The 22,589-nt window shown below is 37.4% G+C and overlaps 1 protein-coding gene across 3 annotated transcripts in view; it reads right to left on the bottom strand.

The window, feature by feature from the left end:
• The window catches only part of RELN (reelin), a 522,420-nt gene that overhangs the window by 214,527 nt on the left and 285,304 nt on the right, over nt 1-22,589 (bottom strand). For all 3 annotated transcript variants that reach the window (XM_039472914.2, XM_039472915.2, XM_074379281.1), the window contains exons 9-10: nt 15,332-15,428; nt 12,286-12,526 (exon numbers count right to left, since the gene is read on the bottom strand). In XM_039472914.2, coding sequence (XP_039328848.2) covers nt 12,286-12,526; nt 15,332-15,428 — 338 coding nt within the window. The remainder of the gene's footprint in view (nt 1-12,285; nt 12,527-15,331; nt 15,429-22,589) is intronic.

The raw sequence follows: 22,589 nt of genomic DNA, 5'->3' as shown, positions 1-22,589 counted from the left end.
AGTCTACATATCATTGTCTTTTTCAAGTCTTTTACTATACTATAGCTGTTCATACAGAAATACGTATCTCCTACATACTGGTTCAACAGACTTTAAAGGTATAGACTTTCTGTGCTATATTAAAAGAAAAATTAAAATAGAAAGAGAGTGATTTTCTCTCATGAGGCAAAATAAATTTCTATCATTTTCCACGCATTCAATTTCTAGGTAATTTTAATGCCAGTTAAAATACTGAAAACTTGGCTATAAATACAGCCCAGGTGCAGAAGGGCTGAAGGGCATTTTCTCCAGTCAACACAATAGATTCAACCATAGTGAGTAAATTTTAGGGAGTTTAAAGAGTGCTTTTTTTCTCATTAATTTCTGGATTCATTAAACACTCACATTTGAACTACTTTGTACTAAGATTTTTAAAGATTCAATTTATGGTATATTTTGCGACAAGTGTATAATTACTACTGTGGCAACAGTTATGACTAAAATGGCGACAGTCACAGATTTGAATTGGAGTAATGAGAGGCAGGAATAACAATGTAAAATTCCATTGGGCAGTCGTTAATCTTGTTTTTGGGGATCAACTTGACTTTCACAGTGTTGGAGGCTTTCAGACTTGCCTCCTCAAATTAAGGGCAAAGATGCCAGGCACAGTGTGGGAGGCTGCAAGATATCCTGGAGTGAAAGGGTTGGGACTTACAGTAAAATAGACCTGGCTTTGAAAGTTAAAGCTGTTTGATTTTGGGGAAGCCATTTGGCACTCCAAGCCTCTGTTTTTTCATCTGTGAAATGGGGATAATAGTGAGCATTAGATTAAATATTGCAGGGAACACGGCTACCCTAAAGATTGCTGAATCTTAGAAAATTTGTAAACACTATTTCCCTCCCGATTTTTTTTTGCCCCCATCTGCATTCATTCATTTAACAAAACTTACTTTAATGAATGAATGTCACTATGCAAGTTATTGTGCTAGGTAACGTGCTAGGTACAAAGATGACAGAAAATGTAACTAGGTTTTTAATGTTCATTTGGAATAAATTTCACCTACTGAATATTGTGTTAATTAGTGACTGAACGTGTCAGCTTCAGACCAAAAAAATAAACAAGGCAAAAGATGCATTAGGCAGGGAGCTTTTGCATATTTGTTTAAATGATTATTTTCTGTACAAATTATCAAAATTAGTGGTTTCTGTGCTATTGCCACCCTTGTCATGGCGATCTGGCTCATTTCCATGTTTCACTAATGTTATTCCACATTAATTACTGTACAAATAGGCCTCATTGGGGGGAAATTGTGAAAAGCACACTACTTACATTTAACCCTTCATCCCCAAAGTACTCTTATTAGCTTAACAAATTATATTCTGGCTCATTCTACAATACCACGTACCCACCTCTTGGGGGAAACATGACAATAAGAGCAATACGATCCAAAGTGAAGAACACCCCAAGCAAAGGGAATTCAGGTAGACAGCATGCAATTAACCATGCTGGAATCCGGCCAGGAAATCATAGTTAACATTCTGATTCTTAATGAAAAAAGACATGGGAACATGGGCTAGCCACAAGTCTTACTGAGCTCAGGTTTATCCTCATTAGATAGCCAGCACTCAAATCCCTCAAGTTACACACTAGATCGTTTCCAGTAGAGTGATAATGCAAAGCACATTTCTGGAAAGTAAATCTGATTTTTCTCTTATTTGTCCTGTATATTGTCAGAATATAAGACCATCAAGTGAACTGTTGAAACCTTTTTCTGGGGTGCCCAATTGAACATTGCATGGAAGATGAATTAGGTATGATAGCATTGCTGTGCCAGGGGGTTATATTTCCAAAAAGTAGGTTTAAAGGTGAATTTTACCTCGAGTGTGATCTTCCCTTTCATAATTTACCTTAGATGTTTTTTCATTAGCCTTAACTTGTGTTAAGACTAAATTTTTCAGACAAATTAATTTACATTATTTTCACAATTTGGATATAATGACTTTTTTCTCCATTGATGGTTCAGCAATTTGTGACAACAGTACTAGAGGGGTGACAGCAGAAGGCCAGAATGAAAGATGCAGTTCTTATTCGGGACTGGAGACTGGCCTAGTGTCCACTGGGACAATGAATTTGGCAAGTGCTTAAGGTACAAGAACAACAGAAAATTAATAGACTCTCCTGTTCAGACTTAATGCTTCCCCTTAATGAGTTGTTGATTTACCTAACGTCTGTTGTCTTCATTAGGGCCTTTCGGTGTTTGTTAAACTAGAAAAAATATCTTTATTATTAGATATTTATCAATAGTAAATGTGATAAAGGGGAGGCAGTCAAATTCAAAGTAGTAATAGAGGAAACATTAAGATATGACCCTTCTAAATTCAGTAACTTAGTTACTCCAAGTCCTTGATATAAGTGTGCAAAACTTAAGAAATTATTTTTTTAATGAAATTTCTTTTAAATACATGTGATCAAATCACAGCCTATTCTAAAGGACAAACCTTCGTAGAAGAATAATCAGACATTTAGTGCTGATTTACCTCTCAAAACAAGTTGACACAAAAGCATAAAAAAGGTAATCTGGAATTCTTTGCTATCCACACAATGAACTAGGGTAATAAATAGAAAAAGATCAGCAGGCGTAGGCACAGCAATCAGAGTGGGAAGATTTCTTAAAAATAAAAAAAATTTATATGGAACAGCACCTATCTCTCAGTGATCTGCATTTAATCTGTAGGTCAATTCCAGAGTTGACAGAAGCCAGTGATTTATCCCTTTGCAAGCTGAGGGTAACCAGGATAGCTGAGCAGATATAAACATTTATTAACAGTGAGTGAGAAAAGCATTCTTTTTCTCTCTTCTGAACACACACACACACACACACACACACACACACACACACCCCAAGTGTTCAAGGATGATTCATGCTTTCAAAATAAAAATTTTGGCTGCCACCAAAGATGAGAGTAAACAAACAAAACAAAGCAGCTGCCAGACAAATATTCACTTCTGTGGCATATTGATCCATTCAGAAATACTGCTTCATGGGGTACCATTAAAGGATGAGGAAACCAAAAAAGTAAAAACATAAAGCCCTTCTCATAGCTCTTTCCAAATCAATTGTCCCTGGGTTCTCTGCGATGCGCTTCACTGACCTTTGCAGCTCTTCTCTTAATGATAATTTGTGGAAAGCAGGCAGCTGCAGCATTTCCAGGCTGACCCTCTGAAAACTTACAGCTAATGTTTTTCTTTCAACTTAAAATTAAGAATATTCTCAGATTGCAGGATGCGTATTTGAGGAGTTGGGAAGAGATGACTTTGATGGATTTGCCCAGATGTTTCAAGAGTGACTAAGGAAAATTGAGCACTGAGCATCCAGGGTTTTTACAGACACGTCGTGTTCATCTACTGTAGATATAAAACTGGATGGCAAGATCCTCCTTATAGTGCTGGCATCTAGAAAGCATTCATGATAGCTATCAAGACTTCTCCTATCATTATTATTACTATTATTTATCATAACTATCATTTTATTGCCATTTGTTATTATTATCAATTACTATCCAGTATCTATGCAGTGTTCATGCCACTGTAAGTATCATTCCAGGATATGAGAGTTCTGCCCAAGGTGATATGCTGAATCTTGTTACTATATATCTTAAATGGAAGGAGTGAAAAAAAAATCAGTTTATATCCTTTAATCCTTAATATAAAACCAAGACAATTCTCACAGAGCTGGTGCACCAAATGTTCCTTGAGATTAGTCATTCCCCCACTACAGGTAGGAAAAATGTGCCTTTCGTTTTTAGATGTGGAACAAACACCCACAACCACACGACAGAGGCCCTGCCATGGCAGCAATAGCTATTCTAGCAACTGCAGATGATGAGCTGATACAGTGTACCCCTTATCTTTAGAATAGGAGCAGCTGGAAAAAATACTTGATTATTCTAGAAATCATATATACAAGTATGAAAAAGGATATAAAGTTTTGTGAGAGAAGGCAAAATCATCATAAACAACAATTATGTCAGGTGACTTGATACTGAGCGAGTTTCAGGCACTTTCCTTTGCTGAGTACACAAGCTGCTTACTCTGGGAGATTACTAATGAGGGTGGGGCTCTGGGGAGTTTTTGAACTTGTAGCTCTATATTTATTGGTATTTAAAGTCCTACCTACTTGGTAGTGAACAAAGGGCTGCTTAGGGATTTGCGGGAAATAAAAATTATGATGGTAATTAGAAGTAGGATAGGAATGTGGTGCACCTTTTCTTCCACATGGGAGGTTCGACATAAAAACAAACAGGCAAGTCCATGAACTTGGAAAAAGAAAGGAGGAGAAACGTAGATAGTGACATAGAAGAATAAATTAATTCTGTAACCATTTACAGTCCTCCTCAGCTTTCCAATCCCATTTCAAAAAGCACAGCAAATATAAGGTCAGGTCCTACATTAAAAGATGATAGTGTTATACATCTATTTCATATTAATTACTAAAAGCCAACAGATGGTAAAGCCTTCTATCAACCCAGGGCTGATTTAAACTGGTGACCTATAACTGCAATTCTTCAAATCATATAAAGTCCTGAAGCTAATTACTCTATTTGGTCATATATCATTCTGGCCTACTTGAGATAAACAACAGGCTCAGATGAAATGGTTTAGGTATTCCCACTCCAAAAACAGAAAGAAATATCTAAAGAAGACAAGAGTAATATATACTGTGAATGACAATAGTTCATTTTTATCTTTCCTATTTGATCTGCCACTGTCAAACATTATTTTTAAGATCAGCAGTGGAGAGTTTACATACTCACTACTCCATCTATTCCCCTGTTTTACTGACAAGAGCATTAAAAAAATCATAGGCTGGGAGCAGTGGGTCACATCTATAATCCCAGCACTTTAAGAGGCCAAGGCAGGTGAATCACTTGAGGTCAGGAGTTTGAGACCAGCCTGGCCAACATGGTGAAACCCCGTCTTTACTAAAAGCATAACAATTAGCCAGGCATGGTGGTGCATGCCTGTAGTCCCAACTACTTGGGAGGCTGAGGCATGAGAATCGCTTGAACCTGGGAGGTGGAGGCTGCAGTGAGAAAAGATCATGCCACTGCACAGCAGTCTGGGCGACAGAGCAAGACTGTCTCAAAAATAAAAATTAAAACAAAAAAAATCATTTGTAGTTAATAAAACTCCTATACTTTAACAGTATTTATTATTTAGTAAATAAAATTTAATAAAGACTACATTAATAATCACAAATAGCATTGAAATGTTAATAAAAACTGTTTTTTTTATTGCCAAAGGCTATACTACGTGATATTTGTGTCCAACCTAATCAATGAATGCACTTGATTGTGATGTAGCTTTAATGACATATAAAGACACCATCATTTGTAAAATCCATATTTCCCCTATCCTATTATTTCCCCCTCCTCATAATTGAAGGTGTCAGCTCAATCCTTTGCCTTTTATTCATTTTACTGTATATTTATTCCCTTGTAGAGTTTATTTGTTCTCAAACATTTTCAATGAAGAACACACATATTTATTGAGATTTTTCTATGTGCCAGGTACTGTTCTAAGGGTCTCACATGTTTTTTCTTATTTAGTCATGACAACACGAGGTGGATAATATTATTTTTCCTGTTATAGTCAAGGACACTAAGAGGTCAAATAGCTTATCCAAGACCACATGGCTAACAAATGGTTAAGCCAAGATTTGAACTCAGGCCGGTTTTAACAATTGTGCTATCTCCAGTTCCATTCATAACATTTTCAGTGCCTTTAAGTCATTACCGAATTAAAAAATAATCTTCCCACATTATAAGCTAGATCTTCTTGATATTTTTCCAGCCTTTCATTCATTCAATTAACAGCTATAACAATTTATCATGTGCTAAACACTGGGGGTTCAAATACGGTGGAAACAGTCCCTGAGCTTAAGAAGCAAACATTCTAACTAGGAAGACAAGACAACAAATAACTATAAAACAAAGTTGAAAATGCTGCCATAGAGACCTATGTTTGATGTAGCAGAATGCTGAAACTGAATGAGTTTACCCATGATTTTGGTTGGGGCCCCAAGAAAATGGATGGCAACTACCCTACTTTCCAGAGTGAAGTGATGGACCAACCACAAGGGTCTTAGCAAAAGAGGTGGTAAAACAGCTTAATTACTCACATGAGGGCATTCAAACTTGGGGTTCAAGTGGGCAGGGATTGGGCAGCAGAGAGATTATTTCTTTTAAGAGTGTTTGGTGACCTGAGAGTCCTACCCATATGCATGTGGGCAAGGGGAGCACCTCTCTTCAACGGACCTCAAATCCGGTGTGTAGGACTTCCAGGATGCCACTGGAAGGCAGGCTGTGTGTCCCAAGGTGTGGAGCAGCATCCGAAGCTGTTCAGCAGGTGGCTAGGTAACAAGCAGGCTGCACTAGAAGTTAACTATTTTCCTCCTGATGATGGATTCAAGGTAAGTGTCTACCAAAGACTAGGCATGAGCTCACACACACAAGAAGCAGTTTAGGTCATCTAAGGTCCTGCCCCACTGGGGTCTGTGAAGGGGCAAGGAGTCCTCAGCACACGAATACTGTATTCATTAGCCAGAGATCCAATGCTAAGAGAGGAAGTATGCATGACCTGCCTGAGAGATGCTCTGGGGTGAGTGAGCCCCAGCTCTGGTAAAGAGTGGGAGGATTTCCAGAGAACCTTCTGGTAGAGTCAATAGAAACCCAGTTTTGATCACTTGCCAGGCCCAGGAATCAATGCCAGCTCACAATAATACCTGCCTCTTGCTTTCCTTCTTCTTCTTCCAGATCCAGCCCTGGAGGGTTAAGAAGCTGAAACTATTTAGGGTTGAGGGAGTGAGTGAGGAGGGAAAAGGAGCTGATCATTGTCCCCATTTCTACTGCAGCAGACCTACACTGGAGGTGAGCAGATGTGGGTGAAATCTGGAGCTTGCACTGTCATCCTGAACTCATCATATTGATACTGAACTGAGACATCTGGGAGACTAAAGTAACTAGATGATTCTTTTGGTCTACTAGCAGTCTTGGGACCTACCCTAGTTTCCAACAAAGAGGGCAGGGATAAAGGAGCTGCCACAGCAAATTTGAATGACCGGTGGAAAAAGAGTGGCATTTTTTTAATCTGTCACTTGTCCCCACTCCAACAAGTCCTGTTTGTTCAACTTAATGGTTGCACTAGCACAAAGAGGACGGAGACATTAGCTATGCAACACTTCCCAGAGAAAATGACATTTAAACTGGGCACCTAAGGATGGAGGGAAATTACTAGGCAGGGAATAAAGACATGTGGAAAATCACATCTAAAGGAATGCAAGTGTGAATTTCTGAGGTGCATTTGCGATTCTGGAACATAGTGGATCAGGAGATGAGGATAAAAATTAGACTGGATGACTAATTACAATAGCAAAGACTTGGAACCAACCCAAATGCCCATCAATGTTACACTGGATAAAGAAAATGTGGCACATATACACCATGGAATACTATGCAGTCATAAAAAAGAATAAGTTCATGTCATTTGCAGGAACATGGATGAAGCCGGAAGCCATTATTCTCAGCAAACTAACACAGGAACAAAAAACCAAACACCACATATTTTCACTCATAAGTTAGAGTTGAACAATGAGAACACATGAACACAGGGAGGGGAACATCACACACCAGAGCCCATTGGGGAGTGAGGGGGCAGGAGAGGGAGAGCATTAGGACAAATACCTAATGCATGTGGGGCTTAAAACCTAGATGACAGGTTGATAGGTGCAGCAAACCACCATGGCCCATGTATACCTATGTAACAAACCTGCATATTCTGCACATGTATATCAGAACTTAAAGTAAAATTAAATTTAAAAAAAGGATGAAGAAAGGTTAAAAAAAAGAAAAGAAAATTAGGCTGGATAAAAATTGGAAAGGGCCTTGAATTAAGTGAGGGATTTTGGCTTGTATCCTCTAGGCCTACATAAGAAGTCATCAAAGGTCTTAAGTATGGAGGCAGCATAATGTAATTTGTGTTAAGGAATGATGCTAGAGTTTCTGCCAGTGGAATCCTTTGGGATGATCCTTGGTTCCAACATCTTGCCAGGCAGTTGGCTATATTAGACTGTTGATTTCTCTTTCTTTATTGTTCCAAGGCCCCTACTCTGTTTCACTTCCTCTGGAGATTACTGAAAACATCTCCTGCCTTCATAAGGCAAATATTTCAATACTTATTCCTCCCTAAGTACACAGTAGGCCACCCATCAGTACCTAACACGAGCCAGTAACTAGAATTTTGAAAACAAAATCAGCTGTTACGATGTGGAAGAGAAGGAAGCAAACAGTGCTTGGGCTGCACTTGCTAAACTGCAATGTACAGAAAAATCAGTGTTCTGGAGGAAGGAACAGGTGGCACACTATCCAAAAAAGGATATTGTCTCTTTTTTTGTACTTGTGTATATGATTTCTAGAATCATCAAGTATTTTTTTTCCAGCTTCTCCTAAAGATAAGGGGTACACTGTATCAGCTCATCATCGGCGGTTGCTAGATGTGGAAGAAAGGGAAGCAAACAGTGCTAGAGCTGCACTTGCTAAACTGTAATGTATAAAAAAATCAGTCTTCTGGAGGAAGGAACAGGTGGTGCATTTGGAACAAAGCTGGAGCAAGATCAAGAGATATGAGAAAAACAAGAATCATTTAACCTACAGCCAGAGAGTGATGGGAGAGAAAACACACAGATAATTTAACAGGTGGATGTTGGATAGAAACACAAGACAATCAAGAAGCATGCCAATTACTCACTACTTGTGAGAGGAAAGCTATGTGGCAACTGAGAACAAGAGTTCTAAAGTCAGTTCCTGGATTTGAATCCTGATCTTGCTACTGGTGAAAGATGTATTTTGGACAACGTATTTAACCACCTCTGTGCTTCACTTTCCACATATGAAAAATGAGACTAACACAACATCTTCTTTACAGGTTTATAAGGATCCAGTTAAATGAGTTGATGATGATGATGATGATGATAACGTGTGTGTGTCTGGAATAATAAGTACTAGAAAAGTAAGTGCTCAATAAAATGTAGCTTTTATTACCTGGTCAAAGGTAATCCTACATATGCTTGAAATTTTTTCCTTGAATAGCTCCCTTCTGTAATTAAGCATTGCTGTTAGATACACTCTTTGAGATAATCAAGATGGAAACATCTTGGAATTTTTTTTTTTTTTTGATAGGGTCACACTCTGTCACTCAGGCTAGAGTACAGTGGCAGGATCACAGCAATGGTCCCATCTCAGCCTCCGGAGTAGCTGGGACTATAGGTGTGCACCTCCATGCCTGGCTAATTAAAAAAAAAAAAACAACACAAAAAAACTATTGGAGACACAGGGTATTGCTGTGTTGTCCAAGCAAGCCTTAAACTTCTGACCTCAAGTGATCCTCCCACCTTGGCCTCCCAAAGTGCTGGAATTATAAGCATGAGTCTCTGTGCCTGGCCATCTTAGAAACTTTTAATGAGTAGGTTGAACAAAAAAATACAACTCTGAAAACTAAAAGTCCAAAATAAAGCAATGTTAAAACACATCTCATGACCAATAGGAACACTGAGATATGCTTTCTAATTTGTTGTATTTAGTTTTAACCTCAGAGGTCAAATAAAGAAACATTATTTGATAATATTTGACAAAGAAGTTGCATAGAGTTTAAAGAAACAATTTTATTTCTAGAATTCCAAATCACTTGGCAAAAGCAATTTTTTCATTCTCAGATGGTTGAACCAAAAATCAAAAGAGGAGTCATGTAAATGAATTAAAACAATAAATTCTTAGATTTTATTAATGCATTTATTTGAAGTTTTAAAAAGAAACATCAGAGAAAAATTTCTACCCAACAGCCAAGTCAAAAATAATTATATGTATTATTACTTTGATGATTTTTTTTTCTTAATAGACATAGGTCACTTGGCAAGTCTCAAACGTGTGATTGGAAAGCTTATGAGTAGGATGAGGGACCTCAAAGCAAAGCATATTCCACATAAAGTTGTAATATAATTATAATTACTACCAAAGCAAACCACACTTCATGCATTTTTATCATGGGTGGTACCAAAGTACATGCCATGAGAAACTGAATAGCAAATTAGATTAGTGTAATGGCTTGTAAAATGAAACAGAAAGTACATTTATGCAATAAAGGGTACTCAGACCAAATGATAAATGATCATCACGGCTAAATGATGTGAATCTCAGGCCCCAGGGTCTCCTGGGTTTATGCATCTGCTTGCCAGTGTTGAACAATGACAGCAGAAATGCCTCTTTTAATCAAGTGGTCGTGGGATACGACATAGGCTATTCTGATGAATACTTTTTTCTAGACCCATACAGAAGAAATCCACGGCTCTTTAAGGAGCCATGACTTCAGACCCCGTCAGAATAAACTTCCATAAGGTTTACTGCTCGTATTGAGCAAACATGAGGCTTGTTCCTAATGTCAGTCAATCAGTGTAATTTCAAATCAAAGCAACATGACTAGGGTTTGACTTGTTGAGGGAGAAGTCATTTGTGTCAGGAGAGTTCCTGTGTTCACCAAACAATTTGTAATAGTTTTTTTGTTAAAAGGAGGTGAGCATTCTTGATCTTTCCATTCTGCTTTCGACTTTTCTTGTGATCTCACCCCTTTCTAGCTCAGGATGTTTTGTAGCAGTGAGACACGTTAAAAAAACTCTCGAACTGTGTTTGTATTTTATTTTCATATGTTAGATACTTGAGAGGATGCAGTTGAGGGTCTCATGGCATTTTCATATCATCTAAGTGCAATTTTGTATTCCATGCACTCCCTGGGCAGGCAAGCCTGTGATTCCAACTTCCATTCACAAGGCTAATGGTGCCAAATTTGGATCTTTCTCCGAGCTTCTCACCCAAACATCTAATCTCCTACCAAACAGTCCTTTTTGCATTCCCTCAAGATAATCAAAATTGCCAAAGGGACTCACCAACTTTCTGCAAACCTGCTCCGTCACTATGTTGCCTTTTCGATGAATGGCACCTGTCCACCCAACTGACCACACCTTGTCCCTGACATCTATCATTTCTTCATCTTTTCAGCACATTCCCAACATTTTCTGTTCCCTAAAAATCTAAAATAGCCACATTTTTCCATTCCATCCTCTCACTCCTAATTCTAGCAAATATGATCTCCCATTGAACTACTGTAATATGCCTCTTATTTGGTTTCTCTGGATATGCTCTTTCTTTCTTCCATTCAGTCCTCTATCCTCAAAGGGATATTTCAAAAACAAATATAATTGGCTCTTGTTTAAAGCACTTCAGTGTCTCTCTACCACCTTCAAGATAAAATTCAAACTACAGAGTCTTACAGGATCTTCAAGGTCTTGTCACTGGCCATATAGACTTTTCTATCACAAGTCTCAACTTAAAATGTATTAGACAACTATTCTGAATTCTGTCCAAGACTTTTACTTTGTGCTCTCACCTTCCAGCCTCAGTTTGGGCTGCTATAACAGAATACTATGACTGGGTTGCTTAAACAACAAATATTTCTTACATTTCTGGAGGCTGGGGAGTCCAAGACCAAAGCACTGGAAGATGTGATGTTCAGTAAGGACCACTTTCCAGCTCTCAGTGTGCTCTCTGGGGTGTCTGTACCCTCATCACTTAATTATCTCCCAAGGGCCCACCTCTAATACCACTGTATTGGAGTTAGGATTTCAACATATGAATTCTGGGGAGGTGGAGGGATACAAACATTCAGCCTATACCACAGCCTTAATGTATCTCATTTATAATTCTAGACACACGATTCCTTCTACCTGGCCAACTCCAAATTACCGTTCAGTCTCTACTTGGATTCCCTATTATCCTACCTTGCCTTTGTAACCCCTCAAGTCAGGATTTGGTACTGTTATTTTCTCAATACTCTGAACTTTCTCAGCAAACAATAACCATTAGGCTGTTTCCTATTTGCATATTGACATATTTAGCTCCCCCACCTAAACTGATATCCACACAATGGGAAGCGACACATCTGACTTTTTGTGGTTATATTCTCTGGGTTCAGCCCAGTAGACGGCATAGGAGGTCCTCAAAAATACTTGTTAAGTAAATAAATAAGTGAATGTTTTATACTAATGACTTTCCATCCTTAAAATGTAGGGTAAAATAACTAAGTATACTATCTATTCCTTTAGTAGTGGTAAAATAGCTATCTTTATACAATTTGGTTTATTGAGCTTCACTTTTAGAAAGGAGAAGAAGGATTAAGAAAAAACCAAAAAGAGCTCTAACCTTAACTGTAGCTCCTGGGAAAAACAGCCAGTTGCCCGTGTCCACTGGGTCCAGACTATCTTCTAAAACGACTTGTCTGTGAGCTGAATTGATGACCAGGATGTTATCTAAGGCCCAGCAAGCTTCATACACTTCACCTACACGAAGATTTTCCTGCTTCCACTGAAACTGGACATTCTCCCCTTTGGCATCCTCAGGAAGGTAGAGGATATGGATGATTGTGCTGACATTGGAAGGGGCTCTGGAACATACAGAGAGATGGAAAGTTCAGTAACGTTGACTTTTTCTTTCTTAGAGATGAATTTTCTTTCTTTACACTGTAGTTTCATGATCTCAAGAATGTTATATTTATTACAGATAAAATACTCACAATCTCGTAGCCCCTAAATCTTTTAGTATTTGCTGACTATTAAGATTTTCACATTGAATGATAACAGTTCAAGTATTAAATACCTACAAAAGGTTTACATGGAACACAAATCAGGCACTAAGTATGTTCAAGTAAGTCAGTAAAGGAAAAACTGAAGAGAAAATGGCACATGCTGTTATGGCTTGTCTAAAAAACAAATCACAAAACGCAGTGTATCCAGCACAATTTTTTGCATGTGGTTGGCATACAATCTTGAACAGGTTACTCAATAATAAGGAGAAAACGTATAAAAGTGTGATTTTTTTTTGAGACAGGGTCTTGCTCTGTTGTACAGGCTGGAGTGCAGTGGCGCTATCATAGATCATGTAACCTTGAACTCCTGGGCTCAAGTGATCCTCCCTCCTCAGCCTGTTGAGTAGCTCACACTACAGGCTTCCATCATCATGCCAAGCTGATTTTTATTATTTTTATCGAAATGAGGTCTTGCTGTGTTGCTCAGGCTGGTTTCAGACTGCTGGGTTCAAACGATCCCTCTGACTCAGCCTCCCAAAGTGCTGGGACTACAAGCATGAGCCACCATACCTGGCAAAACTGTGATCTTAATGTTGATTCTTACTTTGGAATTACGCATCTATTAGAAACCACTCTGTGCAATGTGTTTAATAATCGGTCTAAATTATTTTATTTCTAATAACTAGATACGTTTTCATATGTTTAGTCTATATGAAATGTGAGATTTGCCGTAATTAAATGCTCTCACGATACCTCACAATTTCACATAGATCATCCTTAAAAACATGATATAACATGATTTTTTATATTACCTCTACTAGAATCTAGGTTCTTCTGCTATATAATAAAATATTTTTATTAAACATTTTCTTCTACCAAAGTAGAAACCTGCTATAGTAAAAATGATTGCCTTTGCTAAGATTAAGAGTGGTACTAAAATGCAAACTAGTGGGTACCCTGGGCTTGTTATAAATCAGTTTTGAAAGGACTAGAGAAGAGCCATATTTCTCACTCACCAACGAAGCACATATATATCTGTAAAATTGTCAGCATAGGTTATAGATGGTGTACCTTACCTTTGGGGATAATCAATTCCCTTTTCTTTTAAAATATTTCATGATGACTATGCTTTTAGCTTCAAAAAGAGTTGAAATTGATGAGGGGAATATATTTTGGCTTTAGGTAGTGACTGAGAGCCCTTCCACTCTACCCACCAATGGTAAGGGAAATTTGCATTGGATTGGTACCTGTGCTAAAACTGAAAGTCCCATTTTGGGGATCTGCTGAACACGATCTTTATATGTTCTAATTAAATATGTAGTTTAATTGTTCATCATATCAAAAACATGTAGTTGTTTCTAGCAAGAAATATGTACCATAATTTACTTAACTATAATATATAGCATATTAGGGTAAAAATGGAGATATAGGTACATTTTTCAATATTTAGACTGCTTTGTTTACAATCATTTATAGAAATCAATATTTAATATGTATGTATTTTCAAAACTACTAGAAATTACAAAGCAAGCAAAATGTTCTCTTATAAAATTGTCACAGTATGTCAGAGCTCAGCTTATACCAGGTATCTATATATGACATTTTTTCCTGACAGAGAGAGAGACAATCTATTAAAATCCATGAGCAAGAAACACTTTTCTCAGTTTTTGGTTAGAACAGACTTAAGATTTGTGAAGTTTTTATTTTATTATTATTTTAAAACACCACTGCCATAAAAACTTTAGACAAATTGGCTTAGTATTACACTGACAGCCTAATATTTATTCTGCTACCCTAAATAATAATTCTTTTAATATGGAAATGTAATAAGGAAAATAGCTTGTAGAAAAAAGAAAGCTGTCACAAAACTGATAGAAAATATTCTACTTAAGTCATGCTAATTTAAGAGCTAACCCAATCATAATAATCGCTTTATAGAAGTTTAAGGTGTTTTTCCTTTAAATATCTTATACCTAAAATTAAGCATCCATTTAGAATTTTATTTCATGGTTTAAACTGTGCAGTAGTGGCAAACATAATTTGAGTTTTCTAATCTAGACAGATCTTTTTAACATGATTGAGTTTCTTCATCCTCAAGCATCCTACATCATTTTCTTATTGAGAGAGATTTTTTAATAAAGAAAATGTAATATGTAATTACAAGTCGCATCACAATGATGATAATAGAATTTTAGAACTGGCCTTAGGGAAGTTAGAAAGGATGTGACAGAGCTGCAGATTAGATGTAAAAGCCCTGTGGCTATTAACTCAATATCATCACAGACTGGAAGGGATTTAAGTGGTCATCTGATGTGTTTCTAGACAATAAGGCAGGCCTGAGTCAGGCAACCTGGAGCAATGGGTGGTGATATTATTTTGTGGAGAATGCCATCATAAAAGCTATGATCACAAATTTACTTTTACCAAGAATAGTTTGTTATAAGTACTGCTGACGGTGGAAGTTCTGAATGGAAAATGACACTTTTAACAATATCTTCTTTGAGCAGTGCTGGTCATAATATGCATATCCATAGACTTCAACACAATTAACAACCACAGTCCTTTTTACCCTAGAGAAAAAGTTAGCGGTGGAATAAAGGCATATAGGAGACTTGAATTCTATCTATGTCAGAATTTATGAAAATACTTTAAATTACAACAAACCTAATTTTCTCTAGCTGAATCCAGTCCGCAGAATTATTCTTGGCATATAACACGATGATGCTGGGGTCTGAATAACTAAAGCGACATGAACCTGACCCTGTAAATAGCAATAACAATAGATTTCAAGGTTAAAAAATAGTACAAATACGTATTTCCTTTTCTGATAAATATTTTAGATAATTTTTAAACTATTAGATATTTTGTAACTTCCCCATTCTTCTAACTATGTTGAAATTTCCTGTGATCTGTTCTGGTAAATATAATTTGATAAATAATCTTAGGAACCAGAAAAAAAGGTAAAAGAAATATAAACTGCAGATTTCTTTAGAGATACATGAACTACTAAATTAAATTGTAAAATAAATACTTAGCGCTATATGAAGAAACAACTAAGTATTGTGGGATGACTAATAAGGTCATTATGATTCTTGCAAGTTAATATCAATCAGAAGTGATTATACTAAACGGTACATAAGTCATTACATTCAGGAATAAAAACACCATTCTTTTTCTGTGTGTGTATTATCTAAATAAGACAGTACATGAGAAACTAAAATACTGTAAAGAAAATTCAAATACTAAATGAATGAGTACTATTATGGATGTGATTGATATTACTCTAGCATAGTTCAGCATTAAAGACTTAAAAGAGAGATTATGTCCCTTTGTGAATATTTGGTGATTACTTATCATTATTATTTCCATTCTGAAAATACTAACACTAAAGAAAATTTTTAAGCTGATATGAATTTGTTTTTACATGTCGAATTAATTCACATAAGAAAGCATAGTATGACTACGATTTCAAAGCTCTCAGAATGCCCGAAACAGCCCTGAAATATTTGCTAGAAGCTTATTGCAACGGATGTAGCAGAAATTTTTACACTATCTTTAAAACGAATGAACCAAAAGAAAAAAAAAGAAAACAGTGCAATTTATGTTTAACTTTCACCCATCTGCTAGAGGACCCTCAGTTTCAGCAAATGGCATCTGTTGACAGTTTTTCATTTGTAGTGCTCAGGGGTTCCAAGCTTTAATCAGACTCATTTATTTTATTTCAGTGATATTTAGTACAAAACCAGTTAGTTTGTAATTGCCAGAGCTGGCAATGTACTAAAAGGCCAAACAGCAGTCTTCCTAGATTTATTCTCACAGCCAAAATCTAAGTGAAAAAGCATGAAAGAAAGGGATATTCAAAGGAAAGCTACTGAGAAACCCTGATCTCAAATGGAAACCCACCTTATGCCTCTTTAATCGTTGCTAAAATTCTACTTTTCATGAGCAGCTGCTTAAGATAAATATCAAACTGTGTGACTGGAAATGGTGACAGGCAGGATTATGTAAGACAAACTTCAACACAAACAAGACTGATGTCTAGCAGAGAATCTGTGATTGCGAAGGAAAGTTCCGATTAGCCTCAAGAATTTAAATGTTATTCATGTGCTTCCTTTAGGGCTCGTATACCCTAACTACTTAAAAGCAAATGTGTAAGGCAAATCTCCGAAAAATGAAAGCATTCAGCAAATGATAACCAAAAATATTCCTTACAGAATGAAATTTCTTATGAATTGTTTACAAATTAAGACAAGAGAAGCAGGCCAGGCATGGTGGCTCACGCCTGTAATCCCAGCACTTTGGGAGGCTGAGGCAGGTGGATCATGAGGTCAAGAGATAGAGACCATTCTGGCCAACACGGTGAAACTCCATCTCTACTAAAAATACAAAAATTAGCTGGGCATTTTGACACACGCCTGTAGTCCCAGCTACTTGGGAGGCTGAGGCAGGAGAATCACCTCAACCCGGGAGGCGGAGGATGCAGTGAGCCGAGATTGCACCACTGCACTCCAGCCTGGGCCAAAGAGCTAGACTCAGGCTAAAAAAAAAAAAAAAAAAAAAAAAAAATCGAAGGAAAGCTGGTATATATCAAAATAAAAATGTGTACAAATATGGCATTGATGTCAAATATGACTTCTTTCATCTATTTCCTTATGCTACCATCTCAATGTTATGAGGTTAATTTTTTTATGCATCTAGAAAACAAAAAGGCACCTGGCAGATGACTCACGTTTCCTCAGCCACTCAGGCACGTTTTCTTGTATCTAAAACATTAGCTTTTATTGAATACATCTCCTCCTTGCCATTGTCAAGGGACCCTCACTGGCTCTTGCCAGATCTCTGCAATAATGGTTAGTCTCCCCGTTCCAGCCTCACTGGTTCTCACACAGCTAGTGTTGCCAGTGCTCTTTCTAGAAGTCAACGGAATCATGTTACTTCTGTGCTTATAACAATTCCTCAATCCCCTGAGGCAAAAGCTGCATTTCCATCCCCAGTGGCGTAAAGGTGCACGGTTCCTACAGATCAAATGTGTACTCTGAGAAGCAGAACTGCTCCAGGGTTATCTTGAAGCGTTCGTATATAAAAAGATGGCCAAAAAGGCAAAGGGATTCCGACAGAGGGGTGGACCACTGGAAGACTATGACTGGGGCTCAGGGTATGAGTGGTCAGCCAGTGGAGAGGCAATGCCCATGGCAGGGGAACTGAGGTGGAAGGTCCCAGCTGGAAGGAGCACCCCCAGGAGAGCCTCTCAGCTTTGGAAATCTGCCTCACTCAGAGGCCACTCCCACCAGATTACCCTTACAAACTATACCAGGCCAATGATAAATGATTCCCTATTCCCGCCTGGTATAGCTGTATATATAGCTGGGTAAGTTTCTTCTTCACATAAACCCTCCAAATTGCAATCCCACTGTCACCAAGACTCTCGTCAGCAGAATAAGTTTTGTTCTTATCCAGACTGAAATGGCTGCTTGACTCTGTCTGCGATGAGAGGAAGAAAGACTTAGTGATTGTTCACCCCTTTCTCGTGTGCCCAGGTGCTTAATGTCACTCCTGGCTCCCAGGACACTGTGACACCCCTCAAGGTACCTCTTAGGGAGCGAGGAGGGAATGCTAACCAGACACCACTTGTAACAGGCACTTTATTTTCTCTCTTAAATCAGAGATATTTAATTGCCAAAGTTGAAATTTAAAATCAGCAAGGAAGGACAATTTCAAAAGTCAAATGCAAAAATATCATCTTATTTGCCTGTTTGTTTCCCTCCTTCAGACCACTTCCAATGTAAATCCTTCACTCTGAAGCAGCAAATTTTTTAAGGATTGAAGGAGTTGTTGAAGGAGGAAAGGTGATGGAGAGCTATGGCTATCAAGGTATGGGTTGAGAGGCATCAAGGGACTTAAAATGTTCTAAAAATACAAGCACTTTCTTTTGTTCTTTCAGGCTAATGAGGAAAGTCCATATACTTCGTTTTTACCCACAACAAAGGTAAAAATGACTAAAGGTTTCTACAGTTTGGTAGTCATAAATAAAATGAGCGAACATCCACATAGTCTAAGAAATCTGGCTCCCATGCAATGATGCCCCAGAATACTTCAATGCCCCCAGTTTGGGAGAAGACAGGATAGGATGTTTTTTGTGAAAGGTAGTTGGTTCCAGTGGTCTTGGTTATCAATTCTTGAGTTTAAATTGACAAATAAATTGGTAAATGATAAAGATAAACCTACAGTCATAGAAACTGTCACACTATTATTGTTGTTTACTCAACCCCATAATACAGAAGACAAATTTTATCAATTGTGCCTATGAATTTGTGTTGTTTTAATAAATTCTTTGTATGATGAGGTTAAATACAAAAATCCTGTTTTTTAAAGAATTTCTCAGCATTTTAATGTAAAATCCTATGTGTAAGTTCATTCTTATTGGGTTAACAATATAAAGCATATAATTACAAAAACAGGAACACAGATTATAATGCCCACATCTTTTCATCTACAAGTCTGAATGTACCACGCTACCAGCATTTTCTGCCTTCTTCCTGTTACAGTGGATGAAATATTTCTGTTATAATCAAAGGTTAACTTCCTTATGTGGTCTATCTAGATTCCACCTCCCCTTCCTTCTTAAGTCCTCCACTCTTCCTCCTGCATCATCAATTTCTTCCAGTGAATTTCCTGGATAATGTCTATTATCTTACAAACATCTATCAATATACAATTCATCTCCCAACTTAAAAAAAAAAATGCTTTCTCGACGTTACACCCCCACCTTTTGCTCCTTCCCTTCCTATTTCTGCTGCCTTTTCCAGCAAAACTTGTCCAAGGGGTGGGACACCCAGCGATTCCCTCCACTGTCTCACATCCTGTTTTCTTTCCCCCACTCCATCCAGGCTTCTACTCTCAAGTACTCCATTGAAACTGCTCTTGGCTAGTCCCCGGGTCACTGGGGAGTTCGTGTTGCCAAACCAACAGATCACTTTCCTAAATTCAGTCACTCGACTTTGCGGCAGGATTTGTCGAGGCTGATCTGATATTTCTGGGATGTCGTCTTCTGTTTACTTCCACCACCCTCTTGATTTGTCTCCTGCTTCACTGGCATTGCTTCTGAGTCTCCTTTGTGGCCCTTCTCCTCTTACTCTCAAATATTTTTTATTAATTTAATTTATAATAATTGCATAGATTTATGGAGTAATGTGCTGTTATGATATATGTATACATTCTGGAATGATTAGATCAGTCTAAGTAACATATCCATTACCTCACATACTTCATTCATACCTCTTCAATGGGCATATCAATCTTAGTAAGTCAAAATTAGAAGTACTGATTTTTCAGAAACCAAATATTGTGTCTTTTCATTTTGAATGATGTCACCCCAAATACAAACAAACAAACAAAAAACCTGTAACACTTTGATGTTTAGGAAGAAATCTAATAAAATGGTAACTCTATAGAAAATTGTTTCTCTAATTTGTAATGTGATGAAGTAACGAGAAAACACCTCTGATGGTAGGTATATCTTATAATGTAGCATCTAGCCTTAAACAGATCGTATTTAATTTTTCTTATTTGAGAGACACATACATGATAACGAAATCCAGTGCTTGTTAGCACTACTAAAAATTCTATGTAATTTTGTATTCCACTTTTAAGAGTAAAATTGCCTCTGACATAAGATATCTTCCAGAGAGGCAGTCTGTGTAGGTTTAGGAGAGTGGATAGAAGAGACAGGCTGCCAGGGTTTCAATCTGAGCTTTGACACTTCTAAGCTGTGTGACCTTGGGCAAGTCACCTACTCTTTCTGTGTCCCAGCTTCCACACTTGTAAAATGTGAAAAAAAAAAAAACAAAACAGCAACTGCTTCACACAACTGTTGTAAAGATTAGGGAGTTAACATAGAGAACTACCTAGAAAACAGTTGTTGGTGCATACTATTTAACAAAGTTTAGCTGTGACTGAATATTTTAAAATTTCATTTTATAAATTCATTTACCCCAGAAAAAAGGAGCTAATGCCTGATTGTATTTGTTCATGGGCTAAATATTAAATTCAATTACTGCTTACTAAAGAACTTAGATGGCTGGGCACAGTGGCTCACACCTGTAATCCCAGAACTTTGGGAGGCTGAGGTGGGAAGATCAAGAGGTCAGGAGTTCAAGATCAGCCTGATCAACATGGTGAAATTCCGTCTCTACTAAAAATACAAAAATTAGTCGGGTGTGGTGGTGCATGCTTGTAATACCACCTACTCAGGAGGCTGAGGAGAACTGCTTGAAAAAAACCAGGAGGCGGAGGTTGCAGTGAACTGAGATCACGCCACTGCACTCTTGCACTCTAGCCTGGGGACAGAGGAGACTCCATCTTAAAAGAAAAATAAGAAGGAAAAAAAAGAGCTTACGGCACATTTTTTCTCTATAGTGTCTTTTACTTTGGGCTATTTCCCTATTCTTTATAGGAAACACTATAAATTCAATAATGATATAAAAACCAAACCTAACTGAGTAGCCCACCTGTTTGTTAGCATCATTGGTAAATACGTTAGTAGGGAAACAGAAGAATCTCCTTTTACTTGTTAAAAAAAAAAAAAAAAAAGGGAGCTTCTCTGAGAGTAGGCTAGTAAGATAAATTAGGATAAAGAGTTAAACTTCATAAGGTCTATACAATTGCTACAGTGGAGTTAAAAATTTAATTATGCAGTTCCAAGCATCCAAAGAAAACAGATAATCTGATTAGTTAGAATTTTAATAGCACCTACGCAAAAAAAAACTCCAGCAACTCAAGAGAACAATTATAGGGCCTGCTATAGGCGTTTCTACTTTACAAGTAAGGAAACAAGGTAAAGAGGTTAGAAATTTCACCCAAGGACACCTACTAACAAAGGAGACATCGAATGGAGTAGATATGAACCCATGCTTTCGATTATTTCACTATACTTCTTCTGGTGTATAAAACACCCTTTCTTGCTTCTTCATCTTTTTAAAAATTTAATAGTGCTACATTTTCATAGGGTACATGAACATATTAGGGCAGGTTTGTGTGCTGCTGCTTCTACTCAGACTCATGACTTAAGGCCATAATGGTCTTGTGTTTTATAAAGAGAGAAAACCCAAAAGGACTGAACCTTTAAACCCCCTGCTAGTCATCATCTCAGCTGTCTCTCAGATTTTACCATGGGAGAAGATCACAGGCAAACTGAACCAAGAAGAAATACCATTTGTACTTGGGCATCTTTCTCTCCATGTTCCCTGACTGTTCTTCTCCTTTCCCTGCCCTCATAGCCTGTCACACAAACCTGTAGACCTTCCTCCTGCTTATTTATTTATAGATGGGGGTCTCACTATGTTGCACAGGTTGGAGTGCAGTGGTGTGATCAGAATTCATGTAGCCTCAAATTCATGGGCTCAAGATGTTCTCCCACCCCCAGCCTTCTAAGTAGTTGGGACTACAAGCGTGAACCGCCATACTCAGCCCTACATATTTAACAAATTTATACCCGTTCTTTCCCTTTACCACCACTTCCTTAGATCATCTTTCACCCAGATCAATGTGAGAACTCCTAACTGGGTGCTCAAAACAAATACACAAAGGTTAACCTTCTAAAGAATTTCTTTGTTATGTATTTGCTTAAAAAAAAAATCTATGGAAAGGCATTATAAAGAGTGAAAAATGTAGTTGCATTCCAAGAAAAGTAATATCCCAACATTTCCCACCTCGATTATGTGAAAAATGTTAACTTGATATAATATTGCAATCATAAATTTAACATATACATGTAATTCACACTTGCTTCCTAAATAACACATTCCATGTTGGCTTGCAAATATTTTATTTTTTTTTTAAGTAAAAATTTGGCCTCTCAGGTAAGCAAAATAAACAATCAAAAAAAATACTATTTCTAAAGTTACAATTTTACCATAAAGAAACA

This window comes from Saimiri boliviensis, chromosome 10, assembly GCF_048565385.1.
Source record: "Saimiri boliviensis isolate mSaiBol1 chromosome 10, mSaiBol1.pri, whole genome shotgun sequence".
Taxonomy (NCBI): domain Eukaryota; kingdom Metazoa; phylum Chordata; class Mammalia; order Primates; family Cebidae; genus Saimiri; species Saimiri boliviensis.
Note: the sequence above shows the minus strand (reverse complement) of the source record. Positions and strands in the feature narration are given on the sequence as shown.